The sequence below is a fragment of the Homarus americanus genome, unplaced genomic scaffold, assembly GCF_018991925.1.
Source record: "Homarus americanus isolate GMGI-L3 unplaced genomic scaffold, GMGI_Hamer_2.0 scaffold11628, whole genome shotgun sequence".
In the NCBI taxonomy this organism is placed as follows: domain Eukaryota; kingdom Metazoa; phylum Arthropoda; class Malacostraca; order Decapoda; family Nephropidae; genus Homarus; species Homarus americanus.
Window position 1 is genome coordinate 557,408 of NW_024754732.1, and position 19,102 is coordinate 576,509.

At 46.0% G+C, this 19,102-nt stretch overlaps 2 protein-coding genes across 2 annotated transcripts in view; one reads left to right on the forward strand and one right to left on the reverse strand.

The window, feature by feature from the left end:
- The window catches only part of LOC121856081 (peroxidase-like), a 31,044-nt gene extending 24,500 nt beyond the window's left edge, over window positions 1-6,544 (reverse strand). The window contains exon 1 of the mRNA XM_042351374.1: window positions 6,464-6,544. The gene's annotated coding sequence lies outside the window, so the exon portion shown is untranslated. The remainder of the gene's footprint in view (window positions 1-6,463) is intronic.
- A 4,713-nt stretch (window positions 6,545-11,257) lies between these two features.
- LOC121856078 (fibrous sheath CABYR-binding protein-like) lies at window positions 11,258-14,350 on the forward strand. Its single transcript, XM_042351370.1, has 4 exons — window positions 11,258-11,396; window positions 12,759-13,611; window positions 13,722-13,926; window positions 14,099-14,350. Exons 1-4 carry the CDS (start codon window positions 11,258-11,260, stop codon window positions 14,348-14,350), a joined length of 1,449 nt encoding a protein of 482 aa, XP_042207304.1.
- Window positions 14,351-19,102: the final 4,752 nt, after the last annotated feature.

Below are 19,102 nucleotides of genomic sequence, written 5' to 3' on the forward strand. Positions count from 1 at the left end.
ATTTCATCGCCATATAGTCCGTTAAATAGAGGTTTCACTGTAAATCAAATAAATTATAACGCCTAGAAACTTAATGTAATACTCTCAGTCTTTTCTCTGTCTCGTGTTGTTGTGACAGAGTCGGTGGGAACAAAATATTTTCACTGTCCGTTGCTTCATCTGATGCTTTGTTCCCACACCAAGTTTTTGTTGTCTACAGAAGAATGAAGACTGGACCAGTTTCTGCTCCCAAACCGGTTATTGTCACAGTGGTTATTGTCACAGTGGTTATTGTCACAGTGGTTTTTGTCACAGATGTTACCGTCACAGTGGTCATTGTCACAGTGGTTATCGTTAAAGTAGTTATCATCGTAAAGTAGGGCCTTCAGTTCCCACTTCATACAGACTATCCCAGTATCACTCCACGCCGTAACAATATATTGTTTTCATCATTTCGGTCAAATTACACTTATTTACAGAATGAAAATATACGTTTCTGCCACGTATTGATGACGTTTACACACTGGAGATTATAAGATCACCTAAAACATGAGGAATTTCAATCCAATTTGACTTTATCTGAATAGAATTGATAAATAACGAGAAAATATGACACTGTTTACCTATGAACCAAGACATAAGGAGCTATGGACAATGACATCCTGGAGGAGACGTAGAGCAGAGGCACAGTTTCATAACAATTCGTACAGTCACTGGAGAGAGTAGTTCACGGATGGACAGACAGACAGACGACACTAATACCTCCACCTATATACAGTATACCCTCACCTCTCAGTAGAAGAAACTTGATGAGGGGAGTAATATATAGCTTTGTCTTCGGTTCACTGATGATGGTTCATTTTTTTTTGTCTGTTGATAAGTTCAGTGTCCTAGAAACTGTATTTTTGTTTTGCTCTGATGACTCTAGACTTCACACTCTAGATACCACACACACACTTACTTACTTACTTGCTTATGGCAGTCCATCGAAGTCGATGACGACGTTGCTCCAGATGAGATGATTGATGAGTTATGTGTTATTCCTCTGATGCCACCGTAGATGACTATGGAGTCCAATCCTGGAGGCGCAGATCTTGTTGCATAGGTGACGGGGATGTTGTTCATTGAGAGGAATTATGCCTTGAGCCCTCTGATGTCGTTGGGCTCGTTTACTAGCTCTCTTTTGGTTCAGTGAGGTCTCAAGTGTTTCCGCTCCTCTATGGCATGTTGAGCGCCATAAGGAACGGTCTGAGGCTAATTGCTCCAGTGAATTTGGTTGTATATTACAGCACTTGAGTAGAGTTTTAGAGTGGTCCTTATATCTCTTCTTCTGTCCTCCCGCCGAGCGGTTTCCATGTGAGAGCTTACCATATACTATTTGTCTTGGAAGCCGGTGGTTTGGCATCCTGATAACATGTCCAAGCCAGCGCAAGTGTCTTTTGGCTATCATGGCTTCAATGCTGGTCGTGTTTGAGCGACGATATAGTTCTTCACGGGTCACTCTATCTTCCCAGGATATTCCAAAGATACGCTTAAGGCATCTAGTGTGGAAGTTTACCAGCATTTGGATATGGCGTTTGTAGGGCGTCCAGGTTTCTGAGGCATATAATAATGTAGATATACAGACCTCGAGATAAACTGCAGTCTTCGTTCCATAAATGAGGTCATTGTTGAGAAAGACTCTTGTTCTCAAACGTCCAAATGCAGCCGAGGCTAAATTGATTCTGGTTTGAATTTCCATATCCAGTGAGCAGGTGGGTGTGAGAGTGCTACCAGGGTACTTAAACTGGTTTACTATTATGATAGGATCTCCATTAATGTAGAATTGTGGTGCTTCTATTGGTGGAACAATGGGCTGGACAAAAATCTCAGTCTTCCGGGTGTTAATTTGCAAACCAAGCGAACTGTAAATACCAGAGATCAGGTCCAGTGCACGTTGCAAAGATTCTCTGTTATGTGTCATTATTGCCCAGTCATCTGCATACTGTAGTTCTATGACCTGAGTTGTTAAGGTCTTTGTTGTAGGCTGCCAGACGTCTAATATTAAAAAGGCTACCGTCACGACGGTACCGTATGCACACACACACACACACACACACTCCCTTTGGTTTGGTTAGGTTAGGTTAGACTAGATTAGGTTAGGTTAGATAAGGTTACATTAGGTTAGATTAAGTTGGTACAAATCACCTGCTTTCAATAACATCAACAACTGAGACGTTCTGTTCGTGGTCTATCAATAACATGAACCACCCTGACCCTCACCCCCCCGCCCCTCCAGCTGACACAACCATAACACCACACCTGTCGTCGTACACCTCCTAACATTATAACACAGTGTCGTGCAGTGAAATCCAACGAGCTAATGTTATTACACCACATTACTTTAACCGAGAAAGCTGGTTTTTACAGTAATACCTTCACCGTGAAAGTTGGTTAAAAATATCTTATAATTACAAGTTATTAGTAATTCTTAAGCGGATTTTGAGTATTATGTAGGGGTAAATTATTGCAGTCATTTGTTTAAAGAGTAAACGCCATAGTAATAATACTCATAAGGCTCTGCTTGAGAGGAGAAAGTTATTGTTGAATTTTTAAAACACTTTCACTTTAAATTTCTAATAGCTGTTGACCATTAGGGAAAGTACCATACTGTTCTTACTCACTCTCTCTCCCGCCTTTCTTCCTTCTCAATCCCTGCCTCCCTCACTCTCTCTCTCCCTCCCTCCTTCCTTCCCTCCCCCTATTCCTCTCGCCATCACTCTCTCTCTCTCATTACATCCCTCACTCTCTTACTCCCTCCTTTCTTCCTTCTCTATCCCTCCCTCCCTCTCCCTCCCTTAAGTTTAAACACGAGTATTAGTCTTCCTAACCGTGAGAGATCCTTCCTTATTAATACTTCTACTTTAGTGTCTACTGTGGGCTAGCTGGCAGCAACACTAACTTACTCGTTTGGGTACATTAGTTCGATCTACTTAATACAGAGTAAAATTATTATTTCTTATAATATATAAATAATCATTAAGCATATAGTGAAACCTCCATATAACGGACTTATACCTCCATATAATCCGTTAGATGGGGGAGGGTTTCACATGTAACGGACCCTCGATAGAACGGACTTTCCTCTCTTCGTTAAATAGAGGTTTCACTGTACACAAATTAACATCCAGATAAACTCAACATTACAAATTATCCCCAAATAAATCCACCAAATCGTATTTTTTTTTAGAAACTAACAATAGCTACAAAAATGATACAGTCTTGTCAATATGATATTACAGTTAGAATTGTTTACAAAATTTGCTCTATTTTTCCTCAAGGGTGAATGTTTATGTACAGGTAACAGTTAGAGGTTGTTTGGTTAAGTGATAAGTTGTTTACCTGGACACACAAACACACAGACAATAATCTTTACCTTGACTATAATAATGATAATAATGATAATAATAATAATAATAATAATAATAATAATAATAATAATAATAATAATAATAATAATAATAATAATAATAATAATAATAATAATAATAATAATAATAAAACAACAACAAAAAATAATAACAATAATAATAATGATAATAAAAATAATAAGAAAAAGAACAACTACAACAACAACAACAACACCCCCACCCCCACCACCCCCACCACCACCACCCCCACCACCACCTACAGCTTCAACACCCATGATAAATCCACACATTTTTATATACCACTTAACCCAAGCAAGACAACCATGACGCCAGGCCGCTGACAAGTGTGTGATGGTGGCACAGGTGAGCTAACAAGCGCTAGCAGGTAATCTTGACAGCGCCTTCATGACACTTGACAGGAAATGACAGTGGAGACGTGACAGTTTCATGCTTGTGTGGCAACGATGCTTCTCACGAGTCTTAAAACAATTCGTATGTCAGTGTTCTGGTATAACTGTTTAGCTGTATGACTGTATAACTCTACAACTGTATAATTGGGGATAATAAACACCTTTGGATACAGTCGTCACAGAGAGAGAGAGAGAGAGAGAGAGAGAGAGAGAGAGAGAGAGAGAGAGAGATGTACTTGTCACGTTTATTGTTTATGAGAGAAATTAACGTATGACCTTTTAAGAATTAATCTCTGTCTTCAAGCTTAAGCGAGACACCTACTTTTCACGTCACCTGTTAAGTGATAAATTAATGTATGAACTAAACACGTCACTCAGACTTAACACGTCACTCAGACTTAACACGTCACTCATACACGTCACTCAAACACATCACTCACACATGTCACTCATACACGTCACTCATACACGTCACTCACACCTGTCACTCAAACACATCACTCACACATGTCACTCATACACGTCACTCGAACACATCACTCAAACACGTCACTCACACATGTCACTCATACACGTCACTCAAACACATCACTCACACATGTCACTCATACACGTCACTCGAACACATCACTCAAACACGTCACTCACACATGTCACTCATACACGTCATTCAAACACGTCTTTCATACACGTCACTTAAACACGTCACTCAAACACTTCACTCATACACGTCCTCACCTCTCCAGTTGGAAAAAAAGTTAAATGTGATTATCTAAGAATCCTGGAGAGACTTGCTTTACGTCCTGTGTTTAAGGTATACATGACCTGGACATTATACATGTATCACGTATCTCTCTCTGTATTTCTGTCTACCTGTATCTATCTCTTTCTCCTTCTCTCTATCTATCTATCTATCTATCTCTCTAGCCTCTCTTGTATTTATGTCTACCTGTATCTATCTCTTTGTATCTCTGTCTATCTGTATCTCAGTATCTCTATCTATTTGTCTTTGTATCTCTCTATTCATCTATCTATCTCTTTCTCCATCTCTCTCTCTCCACAGAACAATAGCACAACTCCAGGCGTTGCTTTTGTTGCCTGGCTCTTGTTGTGTGGGTGACGGTGACGGACCCAGCAAACAGCCTGGGGAACTCTCTCTCTCTCTCTCTCTCTCTCTCTCTCTCTCTCTCTCTCTCTCTCTCTCTTCCAGTTCTGTTCGCCTCACTGTGTTTGATGATCGTGTCTGAGAGAAAGGTTGGCGTTCTTGACGTTGTTCAGAGCACCACGGACGATGAACTTTTTGCAAAGAATGGTTGTTGTTCTTGACGCTGTTCACAGTCGTTGTTCACAATCGTAGTTCACAGTTCCAAGGACGATGAACTTTTTGGGTGATGATCGTGGGTGTGATGCTCGAATGATGATGACGTCACTGTTTGTTATTGTTGTTGTCCCAGCCGATTATCACTGTATACAAAAAGATCTCTTAGAAACGAGAGAGTCTTGTTGTTGTGTTTACGATGAGTCAGAGAATATTGTTGTTTAATGTCAATGTTTATTTCACGTTTGATCAAGTTCTATTTCATGGGATATGGACGAATATTTAAATACAGATAAATGAAATTCTGAAAACAGTATATGAAAAAAAAATGAATTTACCATACTTAGGAAATATAGTTGATGACGTCATAAAACACTAGTTTATGGATTATCTTTCAAAACAATATATATCTGTAAGTAATTTATATATTTTTCCAATAAATATATATTCCTGGATGTTTATTTATATTTTTTCTTCAGAACAGGAATATTCACCGTTCTCACCATAATTTTCAAAGGCACTCAGGTCATGGAATGTAATTAACCTGTTCGAACACAAACACGAGGCAGCTTCGGGGGTTACCTGAACCACTCACCACATCCCTGTCATAACGTGTCACGGGCGGGGTTCTTAACTGAGTCTGTCTGTCTATGTCTGTCTGTCTGAAAATCACATAAACATACAAACTGATCCATAAAACACACACACACACAACACACATACACAACACATTCAACACCATAGAACACTCGAATGAAACACTGAGTAAAACACCAAACTGGAACCCCTTAGAAGGCAAACATATTATTTACATCATTTACAAACTCACAGATTCTAAAAAAACGTCCCCAAAAACGTAATTTATGCGTCGTTAATAAATACAAACATTTCAATAAACAACAGATGCAATTAACACAGGTAACACACACAAGAGAGGTGACTAGCAACATTCTTCAGTACCACACCGCCTGCATCTTAACTATACTGTACAGCCTCCTGGAGATAAGCCAAACCTTACGACGGACGTACAGACGGACGGACGGACGGATGGTTGGTAAGACGGATGGTATAAAGTATTTCTAAACCATCCAACACACAAACACACACACGGTAGGTCTTCTCTTCCTTTAGGATGGGTAGGGACAGTATGGATGGATTGACAGACAGTTTCACGGATTAACAGACGGACAGATTGATAGACGGATACACTGATTGATAAACGGATACACTGGTTGGTAGACGGATACACTGATTGACAGACAGATGGAGTGAAACAGCCCTGAACACACACACAGACAGACAGAGACACACATACACAGACACACATACACGGTAGGTGTTCTTACACTGCAGGGCAAATAGCTAAGCCAAACCACGTGAACGGCGAGGGACTCAGAAGCAGCACTGAGGAACACCAGGCCCCAACACCCACCATCACAGCTGACTGCCGGGGCCCCCGTCTCGTTGCCAGGGCTCACCACCACCACCACCACTACTACTACTACCACCCTACCACCACTACTATTACCATTACCACGTGGCATCACTACTGCTACTACTACTACCACTACCACCACCACTACTACCACCCTACCACCACTATTATTACCATCACTACTACAATCACCACTACTACTACCCTATCACCACTACTACCCACTAACACCACCACCACCACTACTACCACCTACACCACCACCACCACCACCACCACCACCACCACCACCACCACCACCACCACCATCACCACCTTACTTTCTCAAAAAGGAAACTCGGGAGGTTTATCTCCACGTCCACCTCCTCCACCAGCCTCTGTATCAAGCTGACAGTCAGGGTTCAAGTTGACAGTCGGGGTTTCAAGCTGACAGTCGGGGTTCAAGTTGACAGTCGGGGTTCAAGTTGACAGTCGGGGTTTCAAGCTGACAGTCGGGGTTCAAGCTGACAGACGGGGTTCAAGCTGACAGTATGGGTTCAAGCGGACAGACGGGGTTCAAGTTGACAGACAGGGTTCAAATTGACAGTCTGGGTTTAAGCTCATAGACGAAGTTTAAGTTGACAGACGGGTGCTCAAGCTGACAGACGGGTGCTCAAGCTGACAGACGGGTGCTCAAGCTGACATACGGGGCTCACCAACAAACCAAACTTCAACATCTTGACTGCTTATCGACTCGAAACCTGGTATTAATCGACTAGGTAACCATCGCTTTTATCGACTAGAAACCTGTTATCTATCTAAACCATTGTCTATTGAACTGAAAACCACCAACTCTCTTGAAACCCAGTGTTTATAGAGTTAAAAACAATAACTACCAAAGTTTATATTGAAACCATATTATATCGAAACCGTTTCCTGTGTTTTCAAGTGACTATCTGGATGACATATTTACACCCCCCCACACAGCTACCCTACACTGCACACACAAACACACACCTACCGTCCATCCCCACACCCCAACACATACACCCACCCACCACCCCACACCCCAACACACACACCCACCCACCAACCCTACACCCCAACACACACACACCCACCCACCACCCCCTACACCCCAACACACACACACCCACCCACCCACCCCTACACCCCAACACACACACACCCACCACCACCCAACCCCAACACACACACACCCACCCACCACCCCACCCCAACACACACACACCCACCCACCACACCCCACAACCCCAACACACACACCTACCCACCACCCCACACCCCAACACACACACCCACCACCCCATAACCCCAACACACACACACCCACCCACCACCCCTAACCAACACACACACACCTACCCACCACCCCACACACCCCAACACACACACACCCACCCACCAACCCCTACAACCAACACACACACACCTACCCACCAACCCCACACCCCAACACACACCCACCCACCACCCCTACACCCCAACACACACACCTATCCACCACCACACCCCTAACACACACACCCACCCACCACCCCCAACCCCAACACACACACCCACCCACCCCACAACCCCAACACACACACACCCACCCACCACCCCCCACACCCCCAACACAAACACACCCCACCCACCAACCCCAACACACACACCTACCCACCACCCCCACACCCCAACACACACACCGACCCACCCACCCCACACCCCCAACACACACACACCCACCCACCACCCCACACCCTAACACACACACACACCCACCCACCACCCCTACACCCCAACACACACCTACCCACCACCCTACACCCCAACACACACACACCTACCCACCACCCCTAAACCCCAACACACACACCTACCCACCACCCTACACCCCAACACACACACACCGACCCACACCCCCCCCAACACACACACACCCACCCACCACCCCCACACCCCAACACACACACCTACCCACCACCCCTACACCCCAACACACACACCCTACCCACCACCCCTACACCCCAACACACACACCTACCCACCCCCCTACACCCCAACACACACCCATCCACCACCCCTACACCCTAACACATACACCCACCCACCACCCCTACACCCCAACACACACACCCACCCACCACCCTACACCCCAACACACACACACCTACCCCACCCTACACCCCAACACAAACACACCTACCCACCACCTAACCCCAACACACACACCTACCCACCACCCCTACACCCCAACACACACACCGACCCACCACCCCACACCCCAACACACACACACCTACCCACCCCACACCCCAACACACACACACACCCACCACCACCCCCTACACCCCAACACACACACCCACCCACCACTCCTACACCCCAACACACACACACCTACCCACCAGCCCTATACCCCAACACACACACCCACCCACCCCACACGCCACACACACACCGACCCACCACCCCTACACCCCAACACACACACACCACCCACCACCCCACACCCCAACACACACACACCACCCACCACCCCTACACCCCAACACACACACACCTACCCACCCTACACCCCAACACACACACCTACCCACCACCCCTACACCCCAACACACACAAACACCTTGCAACTCGCTCATGCATGGAGGTCTGTTGTGTTATGCCTTCGTGGTTGGTACCCGTTATAGCACCTCTGCCACGGTAAACACACGGGCGGCGAGGAACCAAGTTTTATGAGAGAAATTTGAGGCTCCTGATGACTTTTGATAAGGAGGAAATGCGTTAGAGATGACAGAATGTATAGCCTGTGTGTGTGTGTGTGTGTGTGTAACCAAACCACCCACGACACTTAACTTCCTCTTCCTTTAATTAACTCTCACTTGGTTTCCTGTAATCATTCCCTCTCTCTCCTCACCTCACCTCACCTACCTCCCTCTCTCCTCACCTGCTTCCCTCCCTCTCTCCTTTTCTCACTTCTTTCTTTCCTTCCTTTCTCACCTCCATCCATCTTCATTTCCTCACCTCCATACCGCCCATCGCCTCCTCGCTCCCTACCACACCTCCCTTTTCACCTAACCTTCCTCAACTCTCTCCCTTCTAACTTCTTAAACCTAACCTAACCTAAGTAACCTTCCTTTTCCTCCTCACCCTGCTAACCACAAGAAACATTACACAGTTTAAACATAGTGAACTTGAGGCCAAGTTAAGCAGGTTGAAGCTCCCAGTGCTATTAGATCCTAGTGTTGGGGCCATCAGTTAATAATTACAACAACAACCACCACCACCTACCACCACCACCACCACCACCCACCACCACCACCACCACCTACCACCACCACCACCACCACCACCACCACCACCACCACCACCACCACCACCACCACCACCACCACCTACCACCACCACCACCCACCACCACCACCACCACCACCACCACCACCACCACCACCACCACCACCACCCCACACCCACCACCACCACCGCCACCACCTACCACCACCACCCACCACCAAAACCATAATAACACGTACACACTTCTTACCTTCCTCCACCACCTCTTCACCCCTTTATGAAGGCCAAACAAAGACACTAATCCTAGACCTGTCTGAGTTACCTGGTTCTCTCGCTACCTGTTGTGTATTGTGGTAATTAAATGACAGGACAGGTAGATGTGGTGGGTTGACAGGTAATTAAATGGCATGAAAGATGTGATGGCATGACAGGTAATTAAATGACAGGACAGGTAGATGTGGTGGGTTGACAGGTAATTAAATGGCATGACAGGTAGATGATGCGAGGGAAGGTGATTTTTGGCATATAACTGTTTACTATTTTTTTATTAATTAATTGCTGAGAGAGAGAGAGAGAGAGAGAGAGAGAGAGAGAGAGAGAGAGAGAGAGAGAGAGAGAGAGAGAGAGAGCATGCGTGTTTGTGTACTACAGTATACTAACAGTTTGTAGCCGTCAGCGTCTGGCCACACACACACACACACACACACACAATGTGACTGATGTAGGTTAGGGAGATCCGCTCACACCATTACCAGGGGATGGTGAAGGAAGGAGGAAGGTGGAAGAGGAAGAAGGGAGGAGGAAGGAAGAGGAAGAGGGAAGAAGGGAGGAGCAGGAGGAAGAGGAAGAAGGAAGAAGGTAGGAAGAGGACGAAGGGAGGAGAAAAGAAAACGAAGAGAGGATGAAGGCGGGAAGAAGAAGAGGAAGAAGGGAGGAGGGAGGAAGGAGGAAGAGGAAAAAGAGGAGAGAAAAGAGGAAGAAGGGGAGAAAAGAGGGGGGTAAGAGGGAAGAGGAAGAAGGGAGGAGGAAGGAGGAAGAGGAGGAGGAGATGTAAATGCTTGGGGATATGGACAGAAAGTTTGGGTATGTGGACTATGAATTGTATGTCTGATAGCTAAGGGCTGGGAGATCTGAAAGCTAGGGGGCTGAAGTGGGAGGACTTGGGGACTAATGAGACAGTCACAATAGGTAAGAACACCACAGAACCACAGAAAACGACTGTGTCTATCACTTGTAGGTATCACTATAATAAATTAGTTTACCTCTCAACTCCCCCCCCCCCCATCTGTTCCCCCTTAAGGCCAACTTGTCGAACGATCCCTGTCGACTCTCTGGTCCTGATTTTCCGCTTGAATGTGGACGAAAAGTATCAATCATCAACACCCTAAAAACACCTCTAAATTTACGTAACACAAGGGTGAGAGTTATGGAGCGTGGAGAAAGAGTCTTAGGGTTTTCTGGCTGTCGGAGTGTGGGAGTCTGGAAGTCACGGTGGATGGGTCTTTCACACGCCCGAGGTGAAACCGCTAATTCGTCTAGTGACACCTGGGGCGCTGTTCAGGCAGGTATGTGTGTGTTGGGGGGGGGGATGGGTTGTAGGTGGGGTAGGGTGTGTTACAAGGCCACGCCCTAACTCTTTACACCCAACCACAACGACCACAGATAAACTCACATCCGCCTATAGTCTTCCATATCCACCCATACAGATCCGTATTCACTCTGACTCGTCCTACACCCACCTACACTCATTTAAACCCACCAACAATCGTCTACCCCATCTACATCCACTTAAACCCATCTAAACCCATTTTCATTCACCTACACCTTACTCCACCCATCTACACCCACATAAAAACACATCTACACCTACCTACACACTCACCTACGCCCTACTCCACCCACCTACACGCACCAACACTCACCTACACACAACAACACCCACCTACACTCTTCTACACCAGACTACACCCACCTACACCGTTCTACACCCACCTTCAGCTCACTACACCCGTTTACAGTCACACAATTGTACCGGGTTCGACAACAGAAGACGCTGATTAGGTTTACTAAAGTTATCCCTTGAACTCCAGCCTTAAGGAGACGTTTTCTGTAATGACTCGTCTGTTCCTTTACGATAGAGATAAAAGTGGCGGATCCAGGATTTTATGAGGATTTTATGAGTTATTAATTGACAATACGACAATACATGACCTAGGTTAGGTTAGTTTTGCTTAGGTTAGGTTAGGTTATGTTATGTTAGGTAAGGTTAAGTTAGGTTAGGTTTGGTTAGGTTTGGTTACGGTGGTTCATCTATAGGTGAAATATGCTGGGGTAGATATTCTTCAGGTGATCTTTAACATATTTACTTAATGACCACCGAAACTAGAGGTGGTCAGGGCCGAAGGAAGAAGAATGTTGATAGTGAGTGAGAATTCGTGTCTTAAGGCGCTATGGTACAATGTTGAGATGTGAAAGTCGACCACATAATAGAAGGGTTTACCTGAGTTGGATTCTCCTTAACCAGGTGTCACGAGTTATGTGTAAATCGCTGATCATTTCACAGGTGTAGGTGCTCCTCTGAGACTGCTCTCTCTCTCTCTCTCTCTCTCTCTCTCTCTCTCTCTCTCTCTCTCTCTCTCTCTTAAATATATGCACATACACGCACTCGCAATCTTTCTCCATCTCTCTATCTTTCTCTCTCTTTCTGTCATTATTTTTCTCTGATTGACTATTGACTGTGAACACCTGAGAGAGAGAGAGAGAGAGAGAGAGAGAGAGGGTATGTAAGCACCACCATCCTAGGTCATCAACACACACACACAAAAGACACCAACACAGTTTTGCGTTTCTCCCTGAAGGTCATAAAATTATACGCTGCGACACAAAACTTTCTCAAGACATTTAAACTCTCGATTTTTCCTTCCGAGGGCAACAATGCTGCCTGTCAGTCCCTGGAGTGTATCACAGCTCACAAAGACACTATTCAACTCAGGACACCACAACTCAGGACGCCTCAACTCAAGACGTCCCTACTCAGAATGCCCCAACTCAAGAAGTCCCTACTCAGGACGCCCGAACTCAGGACGCCTCAACTCAAGACGTCCCTACTCAGGATGCCCCAACTCAAAGTCCTACTCAGGACGCCCGAACTCACGACGCCTCAACTCAAGACGTCCTGCCAGACGCCTCAACTCAACCAAATCCTACTCGGACGCCCCCAACTCAAGACGCCCCCAAATCAGGACGCCCCAACTCAGACGCCCCAATCAGGACGCCCCAACTCAAAGACGCCTCAATTCAAGACGTCCCAACTCAGGACGCCCCAACTCCAAGACGCCTCAATTCAAGACGCCCCCAAATCAGGACGCCTCAACTCCAAGACATTCCCTACTCAGGGACGCCTCAATTCATGCGTCTGTCAGGACACCCCCAACTCGGACGTCCCAACTCAAAGACGCCTCAATTCAACGTCCCAACTCAGGACGCACCCCAACTCAGGACGTCCCAACTCAAGACCGCCTCAATTCAACACGTCCCCAACTCAGGACACCCCCAACTCAGATGCCCCAACTCAAGACGCCTCAATTCAGCACGTCCCAACTCAGGAGACCCCAACTCAGGACGTCACAACTCAGGACGCCTCAACTCCAGGACGCGTCAATTCCAAATCCCCCGTCAGAACGCCCCAATTCAAGGCGTCCCAACTCAGAGACGCCCCAACTCAGGACGCCCTAACTCAAGATGTCTAACTCAGTACGCCACAAATAGGACGCCCCCAGAGTCAGGACACGCCCCAAGTCAGGGCGCCCAACTAGGACGCCCTAACTCAAGATGTCCCAACTCAGGACGCCTTAACTCAGGGGCCTCAACTCAAGAACGTCCCAACTCAGGACGCCCCAGCTAAGGACGCCCCAAGTCAGGACCTTCCAACTCAGGACGCCCCAACTCAGGACGCCTCAACTCAAGACGCCTCAACTCAAGACATCCCAACTCAGGAAGCCCCCAACTCAGACGTCCCAACTCAGGACTCCCCCAACTCAGGACGCCCTAACTCCAAGATGTCCCCAACTAGGACGCCTAACTAAGGACGCCCAAGTCAGGACGCTCCAACTCAGGACACCCCAACTCAAGATGTCCCAACTCAGGACGCCATAACTCTAGACGCCCCAACTCAGGACGCCCCAACTCAGGACGCCCCAATTCAAGATATCCCAACTGGGGACGTCCCAACGTAGGACGCCCCAACTGAGGACGCCGCATCACTGAGGACGTCCCAACTGAGGACGTCCCAAATGAGGACGTCCCAACTGAGGACGTCCCAACTCAGGACGCCCCAACTGATGACGTTCCAACTGAGGATGTTCCAACTAAGGACGCTTCAACTCAGGACGTTCCAACTCAGGACGCCCTAACTCAAGACGTCCCAACTCAAAACGCCCCAACTCAGGACGCCCTAACTCAAGACGGCCCAAATCAGGACGCCCCAACTCAGGATATACCGGAGAATAAATTACATTAAATCACCTTGAGAAATCCCGCCATTATCCAAAGCTCCGACATTAAACTTTTGGTCTCAGATGTTTGAATATATTTTAAGTGAGTCATTTTTGCTATTTTCTCTATTTTATTTCATTTATCTTCATATATGATAATGTATTTAACTGCATTCATTAAGTTACGACCCTTTAAGTAAGATGGTTAACCATTTGAGGACGATGATTTTTAACCCTCTAAGGACGATGATTTAACCCTTTGAGGACGATGGTTTAACCCTTTGAGAACTATAATTTAACCCATTGAAGACGATGGTTTAAACCTTTGAGGACGATGATAAACCTTTTGAGGACGATGGCGAAACCCTCTAGGACTCGAAGGGTTAACCAGCTTCCAGGTAATATTCAGATCTCGTTGATAATATTTCCTCTAATCATCACAACGATATTCTGGGGCAGAAACTGGCAGGCAATTTTACTTTCAAAATTATTGAACACGCGATAACATTCCTGTCGGTTGTTTGTTTGTGTAAATAACAAGCTGGAACGCACGCAACTCATGACGTCATCTGAAAACAGTGCAAAGATTAGCTCCTGGCCGCAATGGTGTCATCTGGAAAACAAATCCGTTTGATTGGTTTCAGTCCATCATGACATCACCACCAAGTCGCGTTACATCCTCACGCACATGGACGTGACCCAAGCTAATTGGTTCTCCTCTAGCGTGACATCACTTGAGCGCCAGATGCTTAACCCCGAGACGACGGCTCAAGCGACAGTTATAATTTCACCAACTAGAGCGAGGGAGCAGAGGGGTGGAACTCTATGGTAGAAGTCACGTAGGTGCGATCTGGCGTGCACTGATTGGTTTTCACCCACCGTGACGTCATCTGAATACAATGCGTTGACTGGGTCTAACCCATTATGTCGTCATCTGGATAATAAATGCAATGATTGGTTCTTATCTACCATGACGTAACCCAGATATATCCTATCACGTCAGTTTAACTCCCTCTTACCTAACGGGACCTATAATATCTAATGCAATGCTCTAATTCAAATGATGATACACAATAGTCATCAAGTCTCCCCTCGCTGCCATGGCTGGTGACACAGGGAGACACGTACGCAGTGGAATTAAGAATTATTGTCTTAGTAACCAATCAACTGCTACGTATAGTAACGGTTGCTAAGGACGCTAAAAGTGGGCGGAGCTTAGTTGAGAGGTGGGTCAGCAGTGACCCCGCCCCCAAACAACAAAAACAGAGTGCCAAAAGGTCATAACTCCCTTCCAGTAGGAGAGGTTAGGTTAGGCCCTCAAACCCCCTCCAAATGTGCCACATAAGAAGGCGCTGTGCCAAAGATGGTGACTTTAAATAAATTTTCTTCGGTGATATTACGACCCCCAACTCACCCACACTTACAGAGAGCCACGGATGAACGCACGGCCGACCACACTTGCACGCACGGACAAACGGACGAGTGGAGTGAGAGAATTTTAATGTCCCGACGCAGCAATATAGCAAGCATGAGTCAGTCAGCTAGTTAGTCAGCACACACACGTCTTGCCCGGATACAAGTATAAGTCTTACTGAGACGTGAAGGAGAAGCAACTGACTGAACTGAAATCATGTCACGGTCCTCACCATCTCATGTCACGGTCCTCACCATCTCATGTCACGGTCCTCACCATCTCATGTCACGGTCCTCACCATCTCATGTCACGGTCCTCACCATCTCATGTCACGGTCCTCGCCATCTCATGTCACGGTCCTCACCATCTCATGTCACGGTCCGCCATCTCATGTCACGGTCCTCACCATCTCATGTTTTTCCACGGTCCTCACTATCTCATGTCACGGTCCTCATATCTCATGTCACGGTCCTCACCATCTCATGTCAACAGTCCCGCCATCTCATGTCACGGTCCTCACTATCTCATGTCACGGTCCTCACCATCTCATGTCACGGTCTCATTATCCACATGTTACGGTCCTCACCATCTCACATATGTCATTGGTCCTCACCATCTTCATGTCACGGTCTCGCCATCTCATGTCACGGTCCTCGCCATCTCATGTCACGGTCCTCACCATCTCATATGTCACGGTCCTGCCATCTCATGTCACGGTCTCACCCATCTCATGTCACGGTCCTCACCATCTCATGTCACGGTCTCACTCATCTCATGTCACGGTCTCACCATCTCATGTCACGGTCCTCACCATCTCATGTCACGGTCCTCACTCATCTCATGTCACGGTCCTCACCATCTCATGTCACGGTCCTCACCATCTCATGTCACGGTCCTCACCATTCATTCCTACACGATGACCAAACGGACCGTAAGATAGCTCATATGTAACAAGAATCTAATTACTTTACCTGGCTGTGATTACGACGCTCATGTGTGACGTAAGAGAGAGAGAGAGAGAGAGAGAGAGAGAGAGAGAGAGAGAGAGAGAGAGAGAGAGAGAGAGAGAGAGAGTCAGTGGACGTTTGGAGGTGCAAGGTTCAATCACGTCATTCTTGGTGAGCCAATGAAAATGTGTAGTTAGTTTCCTTAGAGTTTGTCATTGGTGGAATGTTCTGTTTACTCTTTGTGTGTGTGTGTGTGTGTGTGTGTGTGTGTGTGTGAAAGAAAGAGATAGATAAAGACAGAGATACAGTCAAACAAATAGACAGAATATAGGCAAAGGAGATGAAAACAGACAGATAAAAGAGATAAAAAACGAGAGAGAGAGAGAGAGAGAGAGAGAGAGAGAGAGAGAGAGAGAGAGAGAGGTGTAGTAGTAGTAAAAGTAGTGGTAGTAGTAGTAATAGTAGTAGTAGTAGTAGTCGTAACAACAGTTAGTGACAGGTGTCCTCTTCACCCCGTCCTTCATCTCCACCTACCTGTGTGTTTCAGGTCACCAGGTAACCCCAACACACTGTAGCCAACACCACCACCACCAGCAACCACCAATACACCTCAATCTTCGCCTGCCATTAACTATTACAAATCTATTTTAAATACTCTATTATCAAATTATATTTCCTGAAACTATTAAAACATTAGGTATTTATAATAAATTTGGAAGCCTGTTTGAAAATATTTCCTATCTTACAGGGAGACAAGGGTCGGGATGCCATGGGTGTCTGGCAACATTGCATAGTGTTGAGGACGAGCGGTCATTGGCCGTCGAAAGTGAAAGAGCGTCCCCCTCAATACTGTGTCGACCAATCACTGCTGTTTAAAAATCTTACAAACAAACACATCACATTACGAACCAACATACAGGATATTATAACTGGACTAAAGAAAAAATCGACTAAGAAGACAAAACATATTATCAAGAGAAACATAGGAAGAGACCAGAGCACTTGCTGGTACATTTACACCCACATCTGGCTGACCGACTTGATATACTTGACCGAGACTCATATTAAGTCTTCTGTAATACGTTCATAATTATAGTCTCAGTTAATAAATGTTGCTGAATAAAACATTAAGACATAACATGTTTTTAATGAGATAATTTACGGTAAATAAATCAACATAAACAATAATAATAATAATAATAATAATAATACTGCTACTACTACTACTACTACTACTACTACTACTAATAATAATAATAATAATAATAATAATAATAATAATAATAATAGTAATAAACTAGATAATTGGACAATAAAACAGATCATTAATATTCATATTTATGCAATATTGCAATTGTAAGAGAGAGAGAGAGAGAGTCACACATAAGCAACAAGGGTCACATCAGATCATGTTGCAGAAGTTGCAGAGGCCGTAGTGGTGGCAGGGACCATGGTGGTAATGGTAATGCTAGCAGTAGTGGTGGTAATGGTGGCAGAGACCGTGGTGGTAGTAGTGGCAGAGACCGTGGTGGTAGTAGTGGCAGAGACCGTGGTGGTAGTGGTGGCAGAGACCGTGGTGGTAGTGGTGGCAGAGACCGTGGTGGTAGTGGTGGCAGAGACCGTGGTAATGGTGGCAGAGACCGTGGTAATGGTGGCAGAGACCGTGGTAGTGGTGGCAGAGACCGTGGTAATAGTGACAGAGACCGTGGTAGTGGTGGCAAAGACCGAGGTATTAGTGGTGGCAGAGACCGAGGTATTAGTGGTGGCAGAGACCGAAGTATTAGTGGTGGCAGAGACCGAGGTGGTAGTAGTGGCAGAGACCGAGGTGGTAATGGTGGCAAAGACCGAGAGGCTTCACCACAGGAATCGTTCACTCACTTTCTGGCAAACTTACACAGGTCGTTCACCCTCACACTCAGTCACGTGACACCTTCTCTCTCGCTTCCTGCCACCTCCAAGACGCTCAAAAATGTGCTTAAGGGGCTTAAAATGATCATAAGACATAAAAATGCTCACAGGGGCTCAAATATGCTCCAAGACGCGAAAAAATGTGCTCAAGGGGCTTAAAAATGTTCACAGGACGTAAAAGTTTTCACAAGAGGCTCAAAGATGCGTCAAGACGCTAAAAATGTGCTTAAAGGGCTTATAAATGCTCACAGGACGTAAAAATGTTTACAAGGGGCTCAAATATGCTCCAAGACGCTCAAAATGTGCTCAAGGGGCTTAAAAAATGCTCACAGGACATAAAAATGCTCACAGGTGCTCAAATATGCTCCAAGACGCTCAAAATGTGCTAAAAGGGACTAAAATGCTCACATGGGCTCATACAAAGTGCTCAGAGGGTTCAGAGGGGCTCATATGAGGTTCAGAGGCGCTCACATGCCTTAAAAATGGGGGTAAAATGTGCTTGAAGGGTT